This window comes from Onthophagus taurus, chromosome 1, assembly GCF_036711975.1.
Source record: "Onthophagus taurus isolate NC chromosome 1, IU_Otau_3.0, whole genome shotgun sequence".
In the NCBI taxonomy this organism is placed as follows: Eukaryota; Metazoa; Arthropoda; class Insecta; order Coleoptera; family Scarabaeidae; genus Onthophagus; species Onthophagus taurus.
The window spans coordinates 5,020,418-5,041,734 of NC_091966.1; the positions used below are offsets into that span (position 1 = coordinate 5,020,418).

At 33.3% G+C, this 21,317-nt stretch overlaps 2 protein-coding genes across 52 annotated transcripts in view; one reads left to right on the forward strand and one right to left on the reverse strand.

Annotated features, from left to right (window-relative positions):
* The window catches only part of LOC111415678 (longitudinals lacking protein, isoforms H/M/V), a 289,549-nt gene extending 288,484 nt beyond the window's left edge, over nt 1-1,065 (reverse strand). For 39 of the 50 annotated variants that reach the window (XM_023047476.2, XM_023047483.2, XM_071194861.1 and 36 more), the window contains exons 1-2: nt 948-1,063; nt 46-228 (exon numbers count right to left, since the gene is read on the reverse strand). In XM_023047476.2, coding sequence (XP_022903244.1) covers nt 46-219 — 174 coding nt within the window. In that variant the 5' untranslated portion in view covers nt 220-228; nt 948-1,063. Of the gene's footprint in view, nt 1-45; nt 229-947 lie in introns of all 50 variants that reach the window. The other 11 variants (XM_071194791.1, XM_023047445.2, XM_023047439.2 and 8 more) reach the window with 4 other exon arrangements.
* A 308-nt stretch (nt 1,066-1,373) lies between these two features.
* The window catches only part of LOC111415677 (BTB-domain-containing protein pipsqueak), a 52,535-nt gene continuing 32,591 nt past the window's right edge, over nt 1,374-21,317 (forward strand). Inside the window, exons 1-3 of one of the 2 annotated variants that reach the window (XM_071194786.1) lie at nt 1,374-1,551; nt 16,932-17,081; nt 17,197-17,361. In XM_071194786.1, coding sequence (XP_071050887.1) covers nt 16,941-17,081; nt 17,197-17,361 — 306 coding nt within the window. In that variant the 5' untranslated portion in view covers nt 1,374-1,551; nt 16,932-16,940. The remainder of the gene's footprint in view (nt 1,552-16,931; nt 17,082-17,196; nt 17,362-21,317) is intronic. The other variant, XM_071194782.1, reaches the window with a different exon arrangement.

The following is a 21,317-nucleotide window of genomic DNA, read 5'->3' on the forward strand; positions in this document are numbered from 1 at the left end:
AATTCATTAAAAAACAATTTAGACCTATTTTATGTTGATTAATACCTCAAAATATGGACTGCAAGCTGATAATACTACTTTATGAGCATTAAGGTATTTTCCTTCGGCAGCTAATGTACAGTCGACGAGCGTCCCATTTTCTAATAATGTGTCGAAGACTGCCACCAATGTTGATTGGTGATTGTTCCATCGTAAACAAAATTGTTGGTCGTCCTCCATATTTTCGTTCTAAAAAATAAAAATAAAACAAAGATGTTAAAAATGTAGATACAGAAATATTCCAGAGTAATAATCTTTTAGAGCTTATCAATTTTAATAAGAAGACATCAATAATTTGTGGAATCTCGAAAATTTTCCGTGAATAAATACGAATGTAAAAAATTTATTTTAAAATATTTAAAAGAAAATTGGATTATTATAAGTTAAAATCGTTAAAAAAAGATAATAAAAAAAAAGTTAACTTAAAACTTAAAAATTTCTTATAATAAATGGATAAAGTTAAAATATGATAAGTTACCAGTCGACAAAAACAAGTTAACTGTGATCGAGAACAAACGATTAGATGACGTCACGCGAAATACCGGGTAGAGGAGGGGAGAGGGGGAAAGGAAAGCAACGCGACCAAACCCAGTAATGGCCGCTTTTCCAAGCAACTTAGGAAAATGGCGTGGCGTCACCACAAAATCATCAATAACCCATCATAAATCTTTCAAAATCCGATTAAAATAATGCAAAAAATCTCGACGCGATATAAATGAAATAAATTCCGTTAAATTTATAACCACCCCGCGATCGGATTGAATCGTAAAAGCTCATGAAAGAAAAGCTTTGTCCGTAAGCTCAATCGATCCATGTTGGGCCGGGACCGGAAACGCGAAAAATCTCCGAAAATCCCAACAATTTCCCACCGAAAACGAACGAAACGAATGGAAAAACGCTTTTCTTACCTATTTTGGCACTATTTGCGACGTTTATCACAATCGTTAAACACTAAATTTGTTGTTTGTAGAGAGACGACACGCAATGGGTGCTGCACTTTGCGCAAACGGCTTTCAACTGAACGCGGTCGGCGATGCGGGAAGGGAAACGCGGCCGTTGGAATAGGCGAAACGGCCAGCACGAAACTGCCGTGACGTCACCGGACGTGCGCAGTTCGTTTTTTGGGTTGTCGAGCCAATGGGAGAGTGGCATTTTCCGAATGGTAAAGTGGTGGGAGGGCGGAACGGTGTCGGTTGCGTGCAGGTTGCCAGGCATGTTCCGCGGCGGCTTTGTAGAAGTGGATACAAGAGAGAGAGAATGGTGAAAAGTTAAAAGAGAGAGCCGCAGAGATGAGAGGAGAGAAACGAATTTGATCCACAACAAAATAGTGAGCCTGTCTCTTCTAATCGCACAGTTCGTTTTCCACTGTGCTCCTGTATTCTCTATTTCACATCATTTCTCCGCGCGCACTTATTTTCTACACATACATTAATTTAACTATATTTTCGACATATCCACAGTTTTGTTTCGCATGTTTATTTTGTGACATCTGTGTCATTGCGGCTAAAACAGGTAAGAGTCCTGTTTAATGCCCTAGAATCTTGAGATAGATAGAGAGTTTATGTGTCGTACCCGTTTTCGCTTACTATTATTATACCCAACAGTTTTTATTGTTATTGTTATTATTATTTTTTAATTAATTTTTTTTTCCTTCGTTTGTTTTAACCTGCGCAATTTTGTATACCAAAATAGAAGTGGCCCATTTTCTTCTCTTCCCCCTCATGATTATTATTAGAGAAAGAGAAAAAATCAACGTCCGTTTCGGGGGCTTTCTCTTTAAGTCCGTCATCATTTCTATTTCTGTAATTTCTAACGCGAATCGTCCCCGGTTTAGATTCGTCCTTTTCTTCTTAAATCTAAACTCTTATTTTCTTCTTTTTTCCTTATAAAAAAGATGTGCAACAACAACACCGGTCCCCCTTCCCCATTTTTTGACCGTATCTGGCGCCAAATCAAGCTCGACGCATTTGAAAATTAAATTCTATGCACGTTAGAGCTTATAGAGGTGTTAGAGAGTATTTTTGGGATTTCTCGTTTCAATGCCATAAATTAAAAACACTTTTTATTTTTGTCGGTGTCATCACATACCTTCACTCTTGTAATTCGTTTGTTTACAACTTCTCTTTAAATCAATAAATTTGAATGACAAAACCTTGGACAACATTCCTTTACATATGCTAGCCACTCTACAGGGTGAAAAGTAAAAATAACTTTAAATTATCACAAAGTGATTTCTCTTAACCCATTAACTGCCAAATGTTTTTGTCATGTTTTTAGCGGTTTTAATTTCTCTAAGATTTCTTCAACCCAAATTGTTCTATCTATAACGCGACAGTGCAAAAAACTAAAACGTTTGGGCAAACTGGAAGCTTTTCGAAAAGATCTAGCAATACTGTTATGAAAGACAACAAAACTTTAGATGCAATGCAGAGTTTTATTGAAAATCTATGCATATGCATCCTTACACAAATTTCTGCTAATACATGATGTAAGCCAATCTTACGTATATTACATAAAATGAAATTTAAGTCATCCAATACTCTACTAATGCAAGAATTTGGTGACTTTGAAAGTAGTAATGATGGAAAAAATTACAACACATGAAAAGTTCGTTAGCAAGATATGTTTTAAACTTTAACATTGTGTGATAATGATGCAAATCGCGGCTAGATGCTTTGAAAACCATACTCAAAGACCACAAAACTTAAATGTATGGACAGGTCTAATGAGTATCGAGGGAAATTTAATAACTAATGCTACTTAGAAATGAAATTGTACATTCACTAAGAAACCAATTTGAAGCAGATATGTCTTCAACACATCGAATTGGCGTAAATATCTGGCATTATCTAGATGAGGTATTGGTAGACTTTGTAGATTGAATGGCCTCCTCGTCCATCATATCTCCGTCCTAATTTCTCGTCCTAATTTTATTGGGATACTTGAAAAGTCTACCACATCTAACAAATTATTGGAGCAGGGAGCGATTGTTTTTTGCGAATTTGCTTCTGCAGCTATTTCGCGGAAGCTTCAATTTACTTTTAGAAAAATAACAGACTCCACAAAATCTAGAGCTTGGTCGATAAATCAATAAATTGGAATGACAAAACCTTCGACAACATTCTTTTACATATACGAGCCACTCTACAGGGTAAAACGTAAAAACAGCTTTAAATTATCACAAAGTGATTTATTAACCCACTAACTGCCAAATGTTTTTGCCATGTTTCTAACGTTTTTAGTTTCTCGCAAACTATATCGTTTCTCTAAGATTTCAACCCAAATTGTTCTATCTATAACGCGACAGTGCAAAAAACTATAAATCGTTTGTGCAAACTAGAAGCTTTTAGAAAAGGTCTACCATTACTGTTATGAAAGTCAACAAAACTTTATATGCAATGCAGAGTTTTATTAAAAATCTATGCATATGCATCCTTACACAAATTTCTGCTAATACATGATTAAGCCATTTTTCAATCTTGCATATATTACATAAAATTAAATTGAAGTCATCCAGTACTCTACTAATACTAGAATTTGATGACTTTGAAGGTAGTAATGATGGAAAAAAATACAACAGACAGAAATTTCGTTAGCAAGATATGTTTTAAACTTTAACATTGTGTGAGAATGATGCAAATCGCGGCTGAATGCTAAAAAATCGTACTCAAAGACCACAAAACTTAAATGTTTAATAACTAATGCTACTTAGAAATGAAATTGTACATTCACTAAGAAACCAATTTGAGTCAGATATGACTTCAACACATCGATTTTACGTAAATATCTGGCATTATCTAGATGAGGTATTTCGTGGGCATTGGTAGACGTTTAAATTAAATGGCCTCCTCGTCCGCCATATTTCCATCCTAATTTCTCATCCTATTTTTATTGGGATACTTGAAAAGACTACCACATCTAACAAATTATTGGAGCAGGGGGCGATTGTTTTTTGCGAATTTGCTTCTGCAGCTATTTCCCGGAAGCTTCAATTTACTTTTAGAAAAATAACAGACTCCACAAAATCCAGAGCTTGGTCGATAAATCAATAAATTGGAATGACAAAACCTTCGACAACATTCTTTTACATATACGAGCCACTCTACAGGGTAAAACGTAAAAACAGCTTTAAATTATCACAAAGTGATTTATTAACCCACTAACTGCCAAATGTTTTTGCCATGTTTTTAACGTTTTTAGTTTCTCGCAAACTATATCGTTTCTCTAAGATTTCAAACCAAATTGTTCTATCTATAACGCGACAGTGCAAAAAAACTATAAAACGTTTTGGCAAACTGGAAGCTTTTCGAAAGGTCTACCAATATTGTTATGAAAGACAACAAAACTTTAGATGCAATGTAGAGTTTTATTGAAAATCTATGCATCCTTAAACAAATTTCTGCTAATACATGATTAAGCCATTCTTCAATCTTGCGTATATTACATAAAATTAAATTGATGTCATCCAATACTCTACTAATACAAGAATTTGATGACTTTGAAAGTAGTAATGATGCAAAAAATTACAACAGACGGAAATTTCGTTAGCACGATATGTTTTAAACTACATACTACTAACATTGTGTAAGAAGATGCAAATCGCGGCTGAATGCTAGAAAATCGTACTCAAAGATCACAAAACTTAAATGTATGGCCAGCTTTAATGAGTATCGAGGGAAATTTAATAACCAATGTTACTTAGAAAATGAAATTGTACATTCACTAAGAAACCAATTTGAATCAGATATGACTTTAACACATCGATTTGGCGTAAATATCTGGCATTATCTAGATGAGGTATTTCGTGGGCATTGGTAGACGTTGTAGAATGAATGGGCTCCTCGTCCGAAATATCTCCGTCCTAATTTCTCATCCTATTTTTATTGGGATACTTGAAAAGTCTACCACATCTAACAACTTACTGGAGCAGGGAGCGATTGTTTTTTGCGTATTTGCTTCTGCAGCTATTTCCACAAAATCTAGAGCTTGGTCGATAAATCAATAAATTGAATAACAAAACCTTGGACAACAATCCCTTACATATGCGAGCCACTCTACAGGGCAAAAAGTAAAAACTGCTTTAAATTATCACAAAGCGATTTATTAACCCATTAACTGCCAAATGTTTTTGTCACACGTTTTTAGTTTCTCGCGTTTAGAAAAGTTCCGCAAACTATGTCGTTTCACTAAGATTTCTTCAACCCAAATTGATCTATTTATAACGCGACAGTGCAAAAAACTGTAAAACGTTTGGGGAAACTGAAAGCGTTTCAAAAAGGTCTGCCAATACTGTTATGAACGACAACAAAACTTTAGATGCTATGCTGAGTTTTATTGAAGATCCATGGATATGCATCCTTACGCAGATCTCTGCTAATACATGATAACTAAATTTAAGTCATCCAATACTTTGTTAATGCTTTAACAAGATACAACAAAAGATAAATGTATGGTATAATGAGTATCGAGGGAAATTTAATAGCTAATGCTACTTAGAAAGAAATTGTACAGGGTGGCCAAATAAGCGTGCAAAGTACTTTATCTCGGAAACTACTCCTCGTAGAAACTTACGGTAAAAAATTTAATGGCTAAAGTGAGCAATAGAAAATCCTAGAAATTATTTTCAGGTTTCTAAGATAGCCGCCAAGGGGCGTAAACCCCATCTTGAACTAAAAAATGTTGTTTTTAGTTTAAAAGATACTTCATCTCACTTTTGAGAGCATTCCTCCTATTATTTTTTAGTCCAATGAGAAGCGAAAATTTGGCATATTAACAAAAATAAATATAATTTTAAACACATGATAATTGCGAAACTAACTACTACTACCTAATTGCCCTAAAGAAATTAGATCTGGCTTCTAAACGGTTTCTAAGCGGGTTCATCACGTTCTGTCCATTGCTGGAGCTTCTCTTGCGTGGAAAAAACTGCGCCTTAAATTTCTGCTCTTGGTTATAAATGGCATTCCGAATCCTATTTTCTATGTCTGCTCTGGTTGTAGGTTAAGTTTGAAACACCATTAATCGCCCCCATAAATAAAAACCAAACAAGTTAAGTTAATAGGCTTCCTCTTCCGATCCATCGCTGTTGATAGACTGAGTAACACTGAATTTAGATAATCTCTCACATTTATATTAAAATGTACTGGACAATGTCCAGTTCTAAGAACAAATTTTGCCGTTTCCAATGCCACATCGTTTAACAAAATCGGTAATTGATTGACCAAGTTATCAAAATCTATTGAATTTTCTCCTTAAATCTTCTTTCACCGATATACAATAGATATATCTACAAAAAAAGTAGAACCAATAGATTTAACTTTTCTAAGAAAATTCACAAGGTCTATTGTCATATCGAAAAATGCCTTCTAATGACAACATACCAAATTACTATCACCACAAATAAGATAGGATTCTTAAAATTCGTTCAGCAATTTTTGTTATGGTAATGCAGCGAAATTCCAAAAAAAAAGCACATTTTTTAATTCAAGATGGCGATGTGCCCACTCATCTTAGAAACTTGAAAATTATTTCCCTTTAGTCATTACATTTTTTACCGCAAGTCTCTACAAAGAGTAGTTTCCGAGATACACTACTTTGCATGCTTATTTGGCCGCCCTGTACATTCATTGAGAAACTAATTTTTATCAGATATGGTTTTCTCTATCTCATTTTGGCGTGAATATCTGGCATTATCTAGATGAGGTATTTCGTGAACATTTGTAGATTGAATGGCCTTCTCGTTCACCATATCTCCATCCTAATTTCTCATCCTATTTTTATTGGGATACTTGAGAAGTCTAGATTATAAAAGGAGGGAAGTCTTGTAGAATTAAATTGATTATCAATTTGTTGTTTAACGCAATTTTGTTATCATTTTCCTCGTCGTCCTGCACCATAATGCACAATAATCAAGTATTTAGTTAGGCGTCTTGTGCTGGTTCTGCTAAAGATATCGCAAAATGCAAAATTCAGCCGGGAATATTCCCGCTGTAAGAACGATGCAAAAAGATGATTCTGTCCAATATCTAAAATCTAAACTATTCAACAGCTGCCTGTTAACTGTTACTTGAGGTTAACTTCCTCCGATGTTCTGTACGTACAACAACTTGTAACAAATTCGAAATTGGGACACAAATCGATTACTCATAGACCAGGAACTTGAGGATATCTTGAATAATTCGTCTGGCTGCGAAGGTATGTGATATATTATTAGCAGAAATGTAAACGACCCTGAATACAAAAATCCTCAAAGTTGCCTGGTTTTTACCCTCAATCACAAAAGAATCAGGAGTCAAAAAATATTTGTGCGAGCTTCTCATTGAAGAGGAATGTCAGGAGTTCTATTTTACGCTGGTTGCCGACAACATATCGTGGACCAAACATTCTGCATGAAAACCATTATGAATAACGATAGTGATATATGGGTATAGTTCGTCTACCACATCTAACAAATTATTGATCCGACTAACATCTATGTTAGCCCTTTGCACCCTATTACGTTCAAACAATTTATCGCTTGAAACTAAAGCACTTTTACTAAACATTTTAGGAAATGATACCATTCTTAGAAGAACCTTGTTCCAGTGTCCAGTCCTATAGTTTTTCAACATTTTAGACCCTGCTTCACTTTTATGAATTTTAGCCATAAATATGACTTGAAAATTTAATTTGGTAGTTTTAAAATCATCATTTGAACGTGAAGATTAACATTTTGTAACAAAAGCGGCAAATAACTGGCGCTTAAGTGTCTTCCAGTGTCATTAGAAATTCTTTCCATAATGCTGGATTTGCACTACAACTTTGTAACACACTCTGTATTTGTCATGTTAGTGTCAATTGTTGCATTTTTGCTTCCTTTTCAAACCTTTTTTTGCTAATACCCAAATAGGTTTTTTGATTATGAAATTTTTGGAAGCACAAATTAAACAAATTAAATCATAAAATAATATATAAAAAATAAAGATTTATTCTAAATAAACTAAAACAGTAATTAACATAACTTTAAAATTATATTTCGTGAATCCACATAAAATATTTGTGTGCTACTTAAAATATTTTGGTCACATTTACAGCCAAAATGGCATTCTCTATCTTAACTCCTAGAACTATTTGTCTAAGTAGTTCTAAAAATTCTTGAAATTAATGCGTTAATGTTGCAGAAAATTGTCGTTTTCTTTGTTAATGTCTCAAAGCATTACTATTCTATTTGATAGCAAAAAAGCTCTAAAAGTATTAGGTATGTTTATATTTAGTTATATTTAATAAATTTGCTTTATCAAGAAACATTTTTGATATAACAAAGTTAAAAATTAAATTTTGTTTTTCTTTTAAGATTTTTTTTATGCATAAAAAAATCTTTTCTCCATTTAAACATCTGGACTCATAACTCCACTTAAATAAGTTCGTTTGGTTCTCGAATTTTCTTTTGAACGTAACTGTACCCGCCGCCTGCTCCCAACATTTTTCTCAATTCCCCTTCGCCCGGCCTTTCTCGTTTCGTTCGTCGGTCCTTCGCAGAATTTTCCCCTCCGGTTGTTTTGTTAGGAGGTTCGTCGTCGTTTGCCGCCGTCGCCCCACGCCTTGCGCCGTTTGGAGGAAGAGGGTAAAGAGCGAGTGAAAGGTCGGTCAGGGGGGCCCCAAAAGGGGATGATGCACACTATTATCTACTCTCACATCCGGCGGCCCAGACTACTACTACCACGGTCAAAATGGTGCGCCCCCCATAACTGCCAAGTGGGAAACGTGCAGGCTGCAGATGCGCCCAGTTTACGAAGGGTACACAAAAGAAAACGTTCTTTTTCTATGTCTATTCCCCTCATTGTTCGTGTGGGGAGTTTTTATTCTTTTTCAATTCTTTTGTTCACGTTAAAAAAACAGCGAGGGTTTCGTTGAAAAGTTTGGAGGAAAAATTAGATAAAATTTTATTTCTGTTTCTTTTTATAATATTAAAAAATCATTATTTCTAAAAGCACGAAAATCGCTTTATAAAAATTAATTGAGAAATAAAAATAAAAAAATACAAATTTATGATAAATCCTGAATATTATTAACATTTGAAGCATCAATATACAGAGTAAAGTATCCTTTTGATATGGCCCATATTGGCAACTAAACAAAAAGTCTTTTAAAACAATTTCAAAAATAATTAAATAATGGTAACCGTATCACGGTTTTAATTTGATATTTCCGCTCTTGTTGGAATTGGAACTGGCATGCATTTATCGTTGGCTGAACCATGATATTGTTCCCTCCTGCATATAAACATATACAATTCCTGATGTGGAACGCTTTGTGTTAAAGAGTACTATTATATTATATATTTAGAATTAATATTTTATATAAAAGCTTTTGACCTTAATTTTCTTTTAATATATTACACATTCAAAATTAAATACGCAGAAATAAGAATTTTCACCTCTTTATATTATATCTATCAAAAAGTAACTTAACTAGCAAATCTTTGACTCATATTATGGTGTGCGATGATGTTAGTATTGATGCCAGAAGCGATGTTGGATAAGGTCGGGTTTAATGCTAAACAAAGTTATATCATAAACAACATTCAGCAAGGTGAATATTTTGTATTAACTGTGAAAAGGGATATTGAGCGAGATGACCAGAAATAAAACAACGTCATCAACGCTACAAAACGTAATCATCAACTGTAATAAATAAATAAAATCTCCTCGAATTCAAGACAGTTTCAACCCATTTATCAAAAATAAAGTTCATCTCGTTAGCTTCCCTTTCATCACCGAATATTATCCATAATTCGATTGGTATCTTTCAATCGATGAATTGTATAGAAGCAATCATAATGGACATGCATCGATGAATACCACACAAAATCGTTATTTCAACGACCATATTTCAAATGACTCAATGAATAATAGGAGAGAGAACAATGTGCCACAAGCAATTCGTTAAATAGCTTGAGGAAACGAAAAATACACACCTTATCTGGAAGCATTAGTGGAACGATGAACCATTGGCGTTGATGCTTTGGCGTTTTGTGTAGTTTTATATTTCAATAAGAAACATCTTATTTCTCGCATAGCTCATAAATAACGTTGATTAAGTATTTAACATCATGGGTATCGTGGCAATAAGTTTAAGTAAGCTGACGAATATTGAATAAAGTTAGACCTGATATTGACTTTTTAGGGATGTAGAGCGAGATGACGTTAAGCAAGATACTCATATAGAAATAGACCCAGTTCATGAAACTTGTTAACTTCTATAAAAAAAAATGTACTATCATAATTAACCACGTAATAATTGGTTAATTGGCTCAATCTAAAAACTGAATTATTGAAGGTTTCAAATTTAAGCAAGATTAGGGTTTATATAGAAATACTAGAACTAGAATAAGACAATAATGAGCAATTTCTAGCATTTCAATGAAAGTCTGACATGACTCAACTGAGATTAGGTTTAATGTTGACGAAGATCAGAATAGATTATGAGCATATAACTGGTATAAGACGAGATAAAGGATGTTATTGGGCAATTTGATGAATGCTGGATAGGATTAAACACGATGTTGATTGAGATTAGAAATGTTGAGCGAGATTAGATTAGATGTCGCTCACGTTCTGGTCTAGAAACATCATTTCTTGCAACGTAAACTGTAACTTTAGGTATGAGAACCGGTAGTAGCTGTTAATATGGACTTTAAGGCCAAAATTCGTATTCTCAAAATTTAGTTTATTGAAAAAGATCGCGTAATACCAGTTTATCACTAATCTATGTGACACATCCTATAAACTACAAGAATGTGTCCAGGCCAAACCAGACAAGAATGCAACACGTAATTTTAAGTGAGCACGTGGTTCATCTCTGAGTTGAACTATCTCTTCTTTTTATTCGATGAGTTAGCTTAATAAGAAGTTGCTATTTTGAATTTTGACATATCATTTTTAGAAGTGGAAGCATCTAATTGATCCTAAAATATTCCTCTTTTCTGACTTTTGCTTTGATCTTTTGCTTGAGTAATTACTAAGTGTTTGGTCCACGTGATTCACCTCAACCCTCATCTTATTATAAAATGTTCAGCTTCTCTTTTAGAGTCTTCGTGTCTTCTGGGACGATTTGATTATCATTGGGCATCATAGAAAATGACTAAATATTCCATGTTTAAAATAATAAGAACTTAAATCTTAATATCAGGTTGTGTATCATGGTGTTATTATGCTCTGCCGGTTTAAAGATGTTAATATTTCATCTTTACGAGGAAAAGTTGCAAAACGAATATGGAAGTATTTCTTTTTTTCTTCTTCACTACGGAAGCTATAAATATATTAGCTATTTTTCTATAGCTAATGTCTGGAAATCGTTGGCAGTCTATTCCTTTTCATTTCTGAAAGGTGCTCGTTCCATAGTCTCCTGTTTGTGAGCATCCAACTTACCACATATTCCGTCTCGTGATCGCAAAGTGTGTTTATCCTGTGATTGCTTATCTATCTCTGTAATATCTGATTCGTATGAATCTTCCTCACCTTCAGGTGGTGATATACATATATTCAGTATCTGACGCAAGCGTTACAATGATAACTGAAACATAATTTTCGTTGCAAATATTTCAATGGAACCATTGAACCTTTATATTTCAATGAACCTTCATCATCATCATCTGTAGCGTTACAATATAACCCTTTGCGACAACTAGCCTACTAAAGCTTTCTGCTTCATTTAGCCTTATTCCGTGCAGCTGGCGTCCATCCTCTAAATCCAACATTAGCCGCGCCCTCTGTTATCCTGTTCTGCCATCTGAGTTTAGACCTTCCTTGTGGTTTGGCATGCATAATTCCCCTAAACACATATGTATATGCCCTTAATTCAAGTCATGACTAACTTCTTACTTCTGCGTAATAGTTATTCATCGAGTTTACGTTGGAACTAAGATACTTATTGATTCCAAGATTCTCATGAATGATGCGCATCGAGATAGCTATTGGCATGACCTTTGTTGTTTGTTCATTTTTTTTCTGTAGGCTATAGCTGTTGCTATAGCTGTAGCTGTATGATGCTGTCATAAGCGGTTTTGAAGTATATGCATACGTGGAATTTGTCGATGTTGTGTTCTAAGCCCTTCTCTAAGATTTGGCGTAGAGCATATATGTAGTCAATACCTGGCCGGAATCCAAATTTGGTACTCTCCTAGAAGCTTTTCCGGAATAAGGAAGCAGTTTTTTTATAGAGTACATTGAACTTTATATGTTATGTTTAATACTTTTAATGGATAATCCTCAGATTCCACTCCTCGGGCATTTTTTCTATAGTCCATATTTACTCGTATATTTTGGGTAACTGAAAGGTCAGTTGAGCTGCCAGGTGACTTATTAGTTCTTAGCTTTTGAAGGGACGAACAAACTAAAATGCAGACTTTGACCATTTATTGGCGTTCTTATTTTTGTAGAGTAGAACCTTTTTCTACCTGGTACGATGATGGAAATATTTTTGTGTCAAAGTCCATAAAGCTGGATAAATTTCTGAAAACTAGATGAAGTATTTCTAAATGTAACTGCAATAAATTAGGATCCTGAAAGGTCGAATCTTGAACTATTTTTGGTGAAAAGTCTTGAACAACTTGACAAACTAAGTATTTTTTGCTTAAAAAATTTTTTTCTTAAATTCTACGTTTGAAGATATTTACAAAAAGAAAAATAAAACAACATTTTTCAAAATGTAATTAAAAAAATTTAATTAATAAAAAAACGATTTAATTAATCGTAGAATAGTACTAAAATTCTTCTTAATTTTTGAAATCACCTTAGAACATTGATTAAAATTTATAAAGTTATCTTTATACATCGACTAAATGCTCAAAATGATGACCATTCACTTCTAAACATTTCTGAATTCTCATTGAAAACGTTCTCTGCACATTGCCAAGCATTTCTTCAGTTATTGATTCGGTTTTTCATATCGTTTGGTGTTGTAAACTTTCTCTTTGAGGTAACCCCAAAGAAAGAAATCGGGAGAAGTTAAGTCGGGTGATCTAGCTGTCCAATTCACCGGTCCATTACGTCCTATCCATTTTTCAGAAAACATTTTGTCTAAAACTTCTCTTGCGGCTAGAGCATAATGACATGGACATCCATCAAACTGATACCATAGCGCAAGTCTTCGCTCCAGAGTAAGGTCTTTCAACAAAACCGATAAATCGTTCAACAAAAAATTTAGATACTTTCTGCCATTCAAATTGCCATCAATAAAGAAAGGTCCAATTATTTTATTGCCAACAATGTCGCACCAGACATTAACTGACCAAGGTTTTTGATGATCAACTTGACTTAGCCAACGAGGATTTTCATGTGACTAGTAGTGCATATTATGACGATTTACTTGGCCGTGATTGGTGAAAGAGGATTCGTCGGAAAATGAAGAAAAAATTTTCATTCAATCTTAATTTTTCCATAGCGCAAGTACAAAATTGCACACGATTTTCGAAATCATCGCCATGTAATTGTTGGTGTAGAGAGACATGATACGGATGAAACTTATTAAGGTTCAAAATCCGATGTACACTCGTTAACGAAATGCCTGAATCTTTTGACAATTGACGGCTACTTACATGAGGATTAACATCTACAGTTGCTAAAAGAGCTATTTGATTCTGTTCATTCGTAACTGATCTTGGTTTTTTCCTCCACGTTACCACATTCCAGAAATTTTGTAACTATTCGATATAAAGTGTTAGGACAAGGCGCTCTTTCTCCAAGAAACTTTTGAACATAAATGCGATGGGCCTCAGCGAAATTTTCACCGTAAGTTAACACCATCTGAATTTTCTATGGAGTAGAGAAGTGCTCCATTTTTGCTTTGATCACAATGATTTTTTCGCTTAAAATTTTTATCCCACGTGCAAGTTAGCGCACATCCAAACAAGGTTTAGAACAGGATTTATTCGATTTATAAACATAAAAAAAATTTTTTTAATCAACTTTCTAAGACGATTTCAAAAGTTAAGAAGAATTTTAGTATTATTTTATCTACGACTGCTTGGATAAGTCATCATTACCGCACTCATTTGAGGTAATTTGAGTTGCGTAATGAAGTTCATTACCGCACTGGTTTTATTACGTAACGCATTTTTAACCTAATCAGAACAGAGTTAATAGCGAGCAACAATATAAAAGAAAAAGTGCTATCTACTTACAGAGAAACAATACTATTTATTATAAACATTAATTGTCATGTTTTTACATTTCGAAATACTTATTCCAGATGAGTCATGTTTACTCATACTACTCAGACTGACAATTCAAAATTGTCAACAATCATTTCAAAATATTTTTAGAAATGTCAAATAGAATTTTTTAAAGAAATTGATTTTTTAGTAATTTTTACCAGTCGTAGATAAAATGCTGTATATCACACGTGGGCTAGAAACATAATTACTGTACGAGTGTGAAGAATTGCACGACGAGGTCGTAGACCGAGTCGGGTAATCACACGAGTAATATAAATAACTATTATTTAATTCCATTATGAAAATCCAATTTTACATGTCTATTTGACGTTTTGTAACGTCACTTTTTTTATAACTAGTGATGTAATGATTTCATTACATGACTAGTGATGTAATGAATTCCATAAACTAACTACAAATTGACATCTGTCACTAATAGAATAAGTCAAGTTTTGAACAAAAATTGCTTTTTCAATGGAATTTGATAAAATTTTGTACTTAACACGTCATGAAACGACTAATTTTGTTTAACTCACGTAATTTGCAAAACTCTAACGTCACTTTTTTTATAACTAGTGATGTAATGATTTCATTACATCACTAGTGATGTAATGAAATCCATAAACTAACTACAAATTGACATCTGTCACTAATAGAATAAGTCAAGTTTTAAACAAAAATTGCTTTTTCAATGGAATTTGATAAAATTTTGTACTTAACACGTCATGAAATGTCTAATTTTGTTTAACTCACGTAATTTGCAAAACTCGCTCGCTTCGCTCGCTCGTTGTAACAACTATTACATACGTCAAACAAAATTAGTCTTTTCATAACTGGTTACGTAAATGCCTATTACGATTAATTAAATCTTTTTTTTTATTACATTTTGGTACATGTTATTTTGTTTTTGTTGATATCTTCACAACGGAGAGTTTAAGAAAAAAAATTTGTAAGCAAAAAGTAATCAGTTTGTCAAGTTTTAAGGCTTTGAAAGAAAAAAGTATATGTGCCATTTGAAACAATAAAAATGACGTCAGAAGGGCCTTTAGACAACCCTGAAAAGAATTCTGTTCATGTGTACAATGTGTGCCCCTTTTCGTCCAAAAATGTTTACTTGAAACATTTTTCGATTCGAGTTTTTGCTTTTGAGATATAAGCATATGTCATTTTAAATGAAACACCCGGTATAGACGAAAGAAAAATTTCAAAAAAAAAAACATTTTATCTGGGACAAAGTACGCCCTGGTTTCTATGTAAATATATTTTTGTATATTGCATCTTAAGTGAAATTCACTTTAAATATACAGTGTATATTATATTTTCATTTTAATGTAAAAACCTTTTCCTACACTTATAAGGCTTTTTTTGGGCCGTTAGGGTGAGCAAGTAAAACCTCTTGAGTCACCATCTGGCGCAGTAAAATACGAATTTTTAGGTAGGGTTTCTTTTTCCCATTGAACATACAGTAAAAATGGAAAGAAAAAGGTCTTTCGTTCTTCTCGAAGATATCCATCGTCAGTTAAGCCGAGATCAGAACGTTTTCCTTCTTCGTCGACGCCGTTTCCCCCTTTTGTCTTCGTCTTCCCCGAGCTCGTTCCGCGTTTGAACAATGACCTTCTGTGTTTTCTTCTTCTTCTTTACGTCAGTGTGTTTTCTCTTCTACCTGCATAAAAGTCGACGTCGAGGTTGTTTTTCAACACGATACGGTGTCTTCTTTCAACTCTCGTTTAACAACCAAGAAAACTTGAATCAAATGAAAAATTATTCATATAAGAAATAATTGTAATAATCATTTATCTTTTTATGTGTTAAATGTATAATGTGAAGAACGGTTTTTTCGTAGCAACTTGGACGTGTTCAAAACGGCGTTTACTAATTACGTCTAATAATAACCGAGACTAAACGGTCAACAGTACGAACTGTTAACGCTTAACAACGCGTATTAAGGCCGAGAACGTTTCTACTACTTAGATTAAGCCAATCTTTCTCACTTGAGAAGTCAAGATGAGAAAAACATGCGTGTGTTAGGTGCTGAAATGAAAGATAGAGAGAGAAATGATTTTGATATCGTCTCGTCTTATCAAAAATAAATAGAACGAATACTTGTTATGTAATTTTATACCGTTTTTCAACGATTTTAAATATTCCTTTTTGGTACTAAGAGTTACGTTTTAACATTTTTCATAAATTAAGCTACAAGAATGCATTATTAGATTCCCCAATGACTTGTATTTAAATTTTTTTTGATTGAAATAAAACATGATATGATAATTAATCTAAAAATAACTCAATCTTTTTTTTAATTTAATAATAATATATAAAAGGATTTAAAATGATCACGATACTGCGATAATAGACGCGAGGAAAAAAAATGCGTGGGGTAAATATTGATTACAATTACAATAACGATGCTGTAATGTCCGTTTAATCAAATACCAAGTTAGTATTTGAGTTGTAGATAGTTGTAGATAAGTTTATTTGATGAGTGCGTCCCAAAAAACGATGGTTTTTATGATAAAGCTCACCGCTGGAGATAGTTAAATATAATTTTAGAGCAGGTGATATAATTTATCGATGCTTGTTTATTGTGTTTTGTTACAAAAACAACGATAAAAATATTATTATAAAATTTGTTATCACAAAAAAAATTTTATTACAAAAAAAATAAATTTAATAATTAAAAAAATTTTTTTTGCAGCTTTTTATCATGTCCGGAGGGCAACATTATTGCCTACGATGGAACAATTACCAAAGCAACATGACGAGCGTGTTTCACCAGCTGCTGCAAAATGAGGCCTTCGTTGACGTGACCTTGGCGTGTAATGACCTTTCGCTGAAAGCCCATAAGGTAAAGTAAGAGTCCACTCTACCGTTTTTCCATCTACTTCTTCTTCTTCATCCTTTCACATTTATTTTTTTCCATTCTCTCAAGTCATTAATTTTTTTCTCTAATTATTTCCTAGGTGGTTCTTTCAGCTTGTTCTGCATATTTTCAAAAGCTCCTATTAGAAAACCCCTGTAAACACCCAACAATCATAATGCCACAAGACGTCTGTTACGCAGATCTGAAATTTATCATCGAGTTCGTGTACAAAGGAGAAATCGATGTTTCGCAGGCGGAATTACAGGTATGTGGAAAACCCAAAACTCGACGCGCTTTTCCCCGGACTCTCGGAGATGATGTTCCCTTTCTTGATTCTCCTCTCTCCAAGAGAGGTGAACGGCTCCTCGTTTCCTCGGTTTCGTGGGACGCCTTTCACATCGTTCGTTCTTTCGTTCCTTCTCTCGTTGCGACACTTGGCCGTATTTTCTTTTCAACGGCTGATGTAGAGGAGGAGGAAACGTTCGCCGATTTTGCGGCACAGATTTGGAATTCTTCTTTTGCAACGAAAAACGATTGCCTCGGCTGCACCTTTACTATATCTATAAACTTGCGGTTATTATTCTATTAAACTGTTACTTCGTATTCTTTACTTTGAAAGTGAAAGGAAATTGTATTTAATGAAAAATTTATATTTTTAAATGTTTTTACGTCAATATCTTTAAATTATTACAACTATCTTAATAATAATACATAAAACAAACATTTAAATGAACAAACCTACACTATTTTATATTATTACTTATTGCAAATTTGTTATTTATATTTACGTCACATTTTTACGACATTAAGCAACTTTTGCAAGAGATGCAAGGTTCTGCAAGGTACAAAAATGGCCTTAACATTTTCTGCGTTGGAATGCCCAAAATCTGACTGAAGTATATAACATAACAAAAAAATACTTTTTCTTTCAAGCACTCTCACTTTGGCATCGTGAATTGCATAGGACATATTTTGCATGGCGATTACACGTCTTGATGCTGCAGTATCGTTTGTATTGACACATAACATAATCTTCGAAATTGACAGTTTTCCTCAAGTTAATGATGTGTTAGGTATATCTGCTTCAATAATAAAATTTGATTCTGTAAATGTGAATTCATTTTGAAAATAGTATCTCGCTGGACCTAAAGCAAAAACAGCCCAATTTTATTCGGAAGAATTTTTGCCAAACCAACTTTTTCGAAGCTTCTTAACTCTGTGACAAGAACGATTCTGTTTGTTATGAGTACAATTAATCTTTTGGCACACTTTTCTAAATGCTGCGCATTTTAAACTGAATTGTTAGAAATTACTTCCAATATCCCACATAATACCTCTCAATCCCTTTCTGTACATACCATAGTGTCTTAGTGACTCTGAATGGCTCCCAATACTCAGCAATGGCTTCCAATACTTAGCAATGTCTCCCAGTAGGTATCAATAATTCTCATTTTTATAAACCTTACTCTTTTAAAGTCTTTCAATACGCTCACTGGTTCCAAATTGGTCATTGTAAATCGCAACATGTATAATCGCTATATACAGGGTGAGTCAGAAAGAATGGGAAATCCGAATACCGGACACCAAAATATGACGATTTAACCTAACATGTCTTATACAAATGTCGGTGGTTTTTAATACACAGGGTGTTGAAGGTTAAATTTTTATTTCGAAATTTCTTGATAATTTTGAAGGTTTTTGTACTATTAACATAAAATTTGGTAGTTAGATGTTTTCGAGCATGAGAAATACGAAATTGATATTTGTTTTGTGATTACTCGTAGAGGGCACTAGATACACACTGTACGTTTGAGATATCAAGTCATGACTATTTTGTCAGTTGAGGTATGGTGAATTAGAACCAGAAATCTGAAGGAGTTTTCAATTCTGCACAAAAAAGGTACTCTTGCTTACATTATCTAAGTCTACTGGTTTCCAAGTTATCTGCTTTTAATTGTTTCAAAGTTATTTTAACGTTAACATTTAAAATCAATAACACACAGTAACTATAGCAATTAGTAACGATAATAATCGATAACAATAACAATAATAATAACAATAATATGTCGTGGCATTTTCAAATTGGTAACAACTTTATTGTTGGTAAAAATGATTATTGCACACGGAAATTAGATCAATGTTGACAATTAACAGGCAATTGTCGAAACATAAGCGGAAAAATAACCCAACTTTGCTTATGTTAAAAAATAAATATTTTAGAAGAAAAAATACATTTAAACATTTAAAAGTAAATAATTCGAAAACCGATAGACTTAGACAATTTAAGTAAGAGTATCTTTTTTATGTAAAATTGAATGCTCTTTGTGATTTGCAGCTCTTATTGGTCGTAGCGTCGAGCCAAAAAATTTATGATTTGATTTATCAAACGAGCAGCGTGTATCTAGCGCCCTCTACGAGCAATAACAAAACAAGTTTCAAATTCGAATTTGTTATGCTCGAAAACATAAAGCTACCAAATTTTATGTTAATAGTACAAAAACCTTCAAAATTATCAAGAAATTTCGAAGTAAGAATTTAACTTTCAACACCCTATGCCTCGGAAACTACTGACATTTGTATAAGAGATGTTACGTTAAATCATCATATTTTGGTATCTAGAATCTCCGGTATTCGGATTTCCCATTCTTTCTGACTCACCCTGTATATATATACAGGGTGAGTTTTTTTCCATGTTTAGTATAGAGATCTTGAAAACTAGCGGAGATAGAAAGACGATTAAATAGGGAAAGAATTGCAGTTTCATGAACTCACTTAATGAGCTTTTTGTTTTTTAGATACCGTTTGTCTTAAGCTGTCATAACCAAACGTATCTATCAATTGTTTCCATAGCGTACTACGTGAACAGTTTGCAAATTAAAAGAATAAATGGCTATAATTTATTTATTAATAAAAATATCAGTGTCAAGTGGTATATCATTAGAATCGTTGAGAAAAGGCATTTTTTATAAGGTCATGGCCAACTATGGTCCATTAGAAAAATTACAAGTTTGTGTCATAATTCAAAAATTATTGTTTAAATAAAAAAATCAGTTAGACTGTTTTATTAAACATATAATACCCTACAAATTTCTCCTTTAAACATTTTTCCTAAAATTATAGATTTTTAAAACGGAGCCATAGGTATCGAACGATATAACAAAAAAATGTTTTTTTCGAGATATCTAGTTAGCCATGGATTTCATCTAAAAAACAAAAAGCTCATTAAATTGAGTTCATGAAACTGCAATTCTTTCCCTACTTACTCGTCTCTCTATCTCCGCTAGTTCTCAAGATCTCCATACTAAACATGGAAAAAAACTCACCCTGTATATATCTCTATACAGGGTGATTTATAACATACGGAGCAGACTAAAAGGGTAGGTACTAGAGGTAAAACTGAAGTGATTTTGTTAATATTGTATTGTTAAAAACTTAATAATTACATAGATATCGCACGTTAATTTTTTAAATAATTTAACGCCCATTTTTGAAAACCGCTGATATTCAGTAATGAATAATTAAAATACTTGTCCGCTGCTAAGTAACCAAATCAACTGGATTAGCAGCAATAAAAACATTTTTCAGTCTTTAAGCATTTTAACACATTTTTAAATAGCCATAACTGCTATATTACAAAGATTTTATTAATTATGCATTGTTTAAGTAACTCCAAAATATTCGCAGTTTGAATTTAAACGTAATGTAATACTGTATATGGTAAGAAAAGCTCGGCCATTAATTCAACTTTAACGTTCTATATCTTTGTGATTATTAAGTTGTGGTAAAAACATTATTAAGAAAATATTTTTAATTTGGCCCCTAGTACCTACCATTTTAGTCTGCTCCGCATGTTATAAATCACCCTGTATATATAGATATTTTTCGTTCTTACTGCCTCTCAGTTCTGTCTAAAAAGTTCTCATTTCCTACTCAATTAGTTAATTACTCCAAATAGCTTCAATGGGTTCTTAATGGGTTCTTTCAGTGAGTTCCAATTTCTTCCAATACAGTATCTTGTAGAACTTTTCAACCTCTTCAACCCAATCCAACCCAACCCAACCAACACGTACTCCATTAGAAGAGGTCATTAAAATAGCTACGCAATAATGCCAGGTTTAAGTAAACTTTGCGTAATTTTGTTATTTTTTGTAGTTCTTTTTCAACATGCCCATCTTGACGAACACAACTTGTAATTATCAAAGTTTCTGATCTAACCAAGGT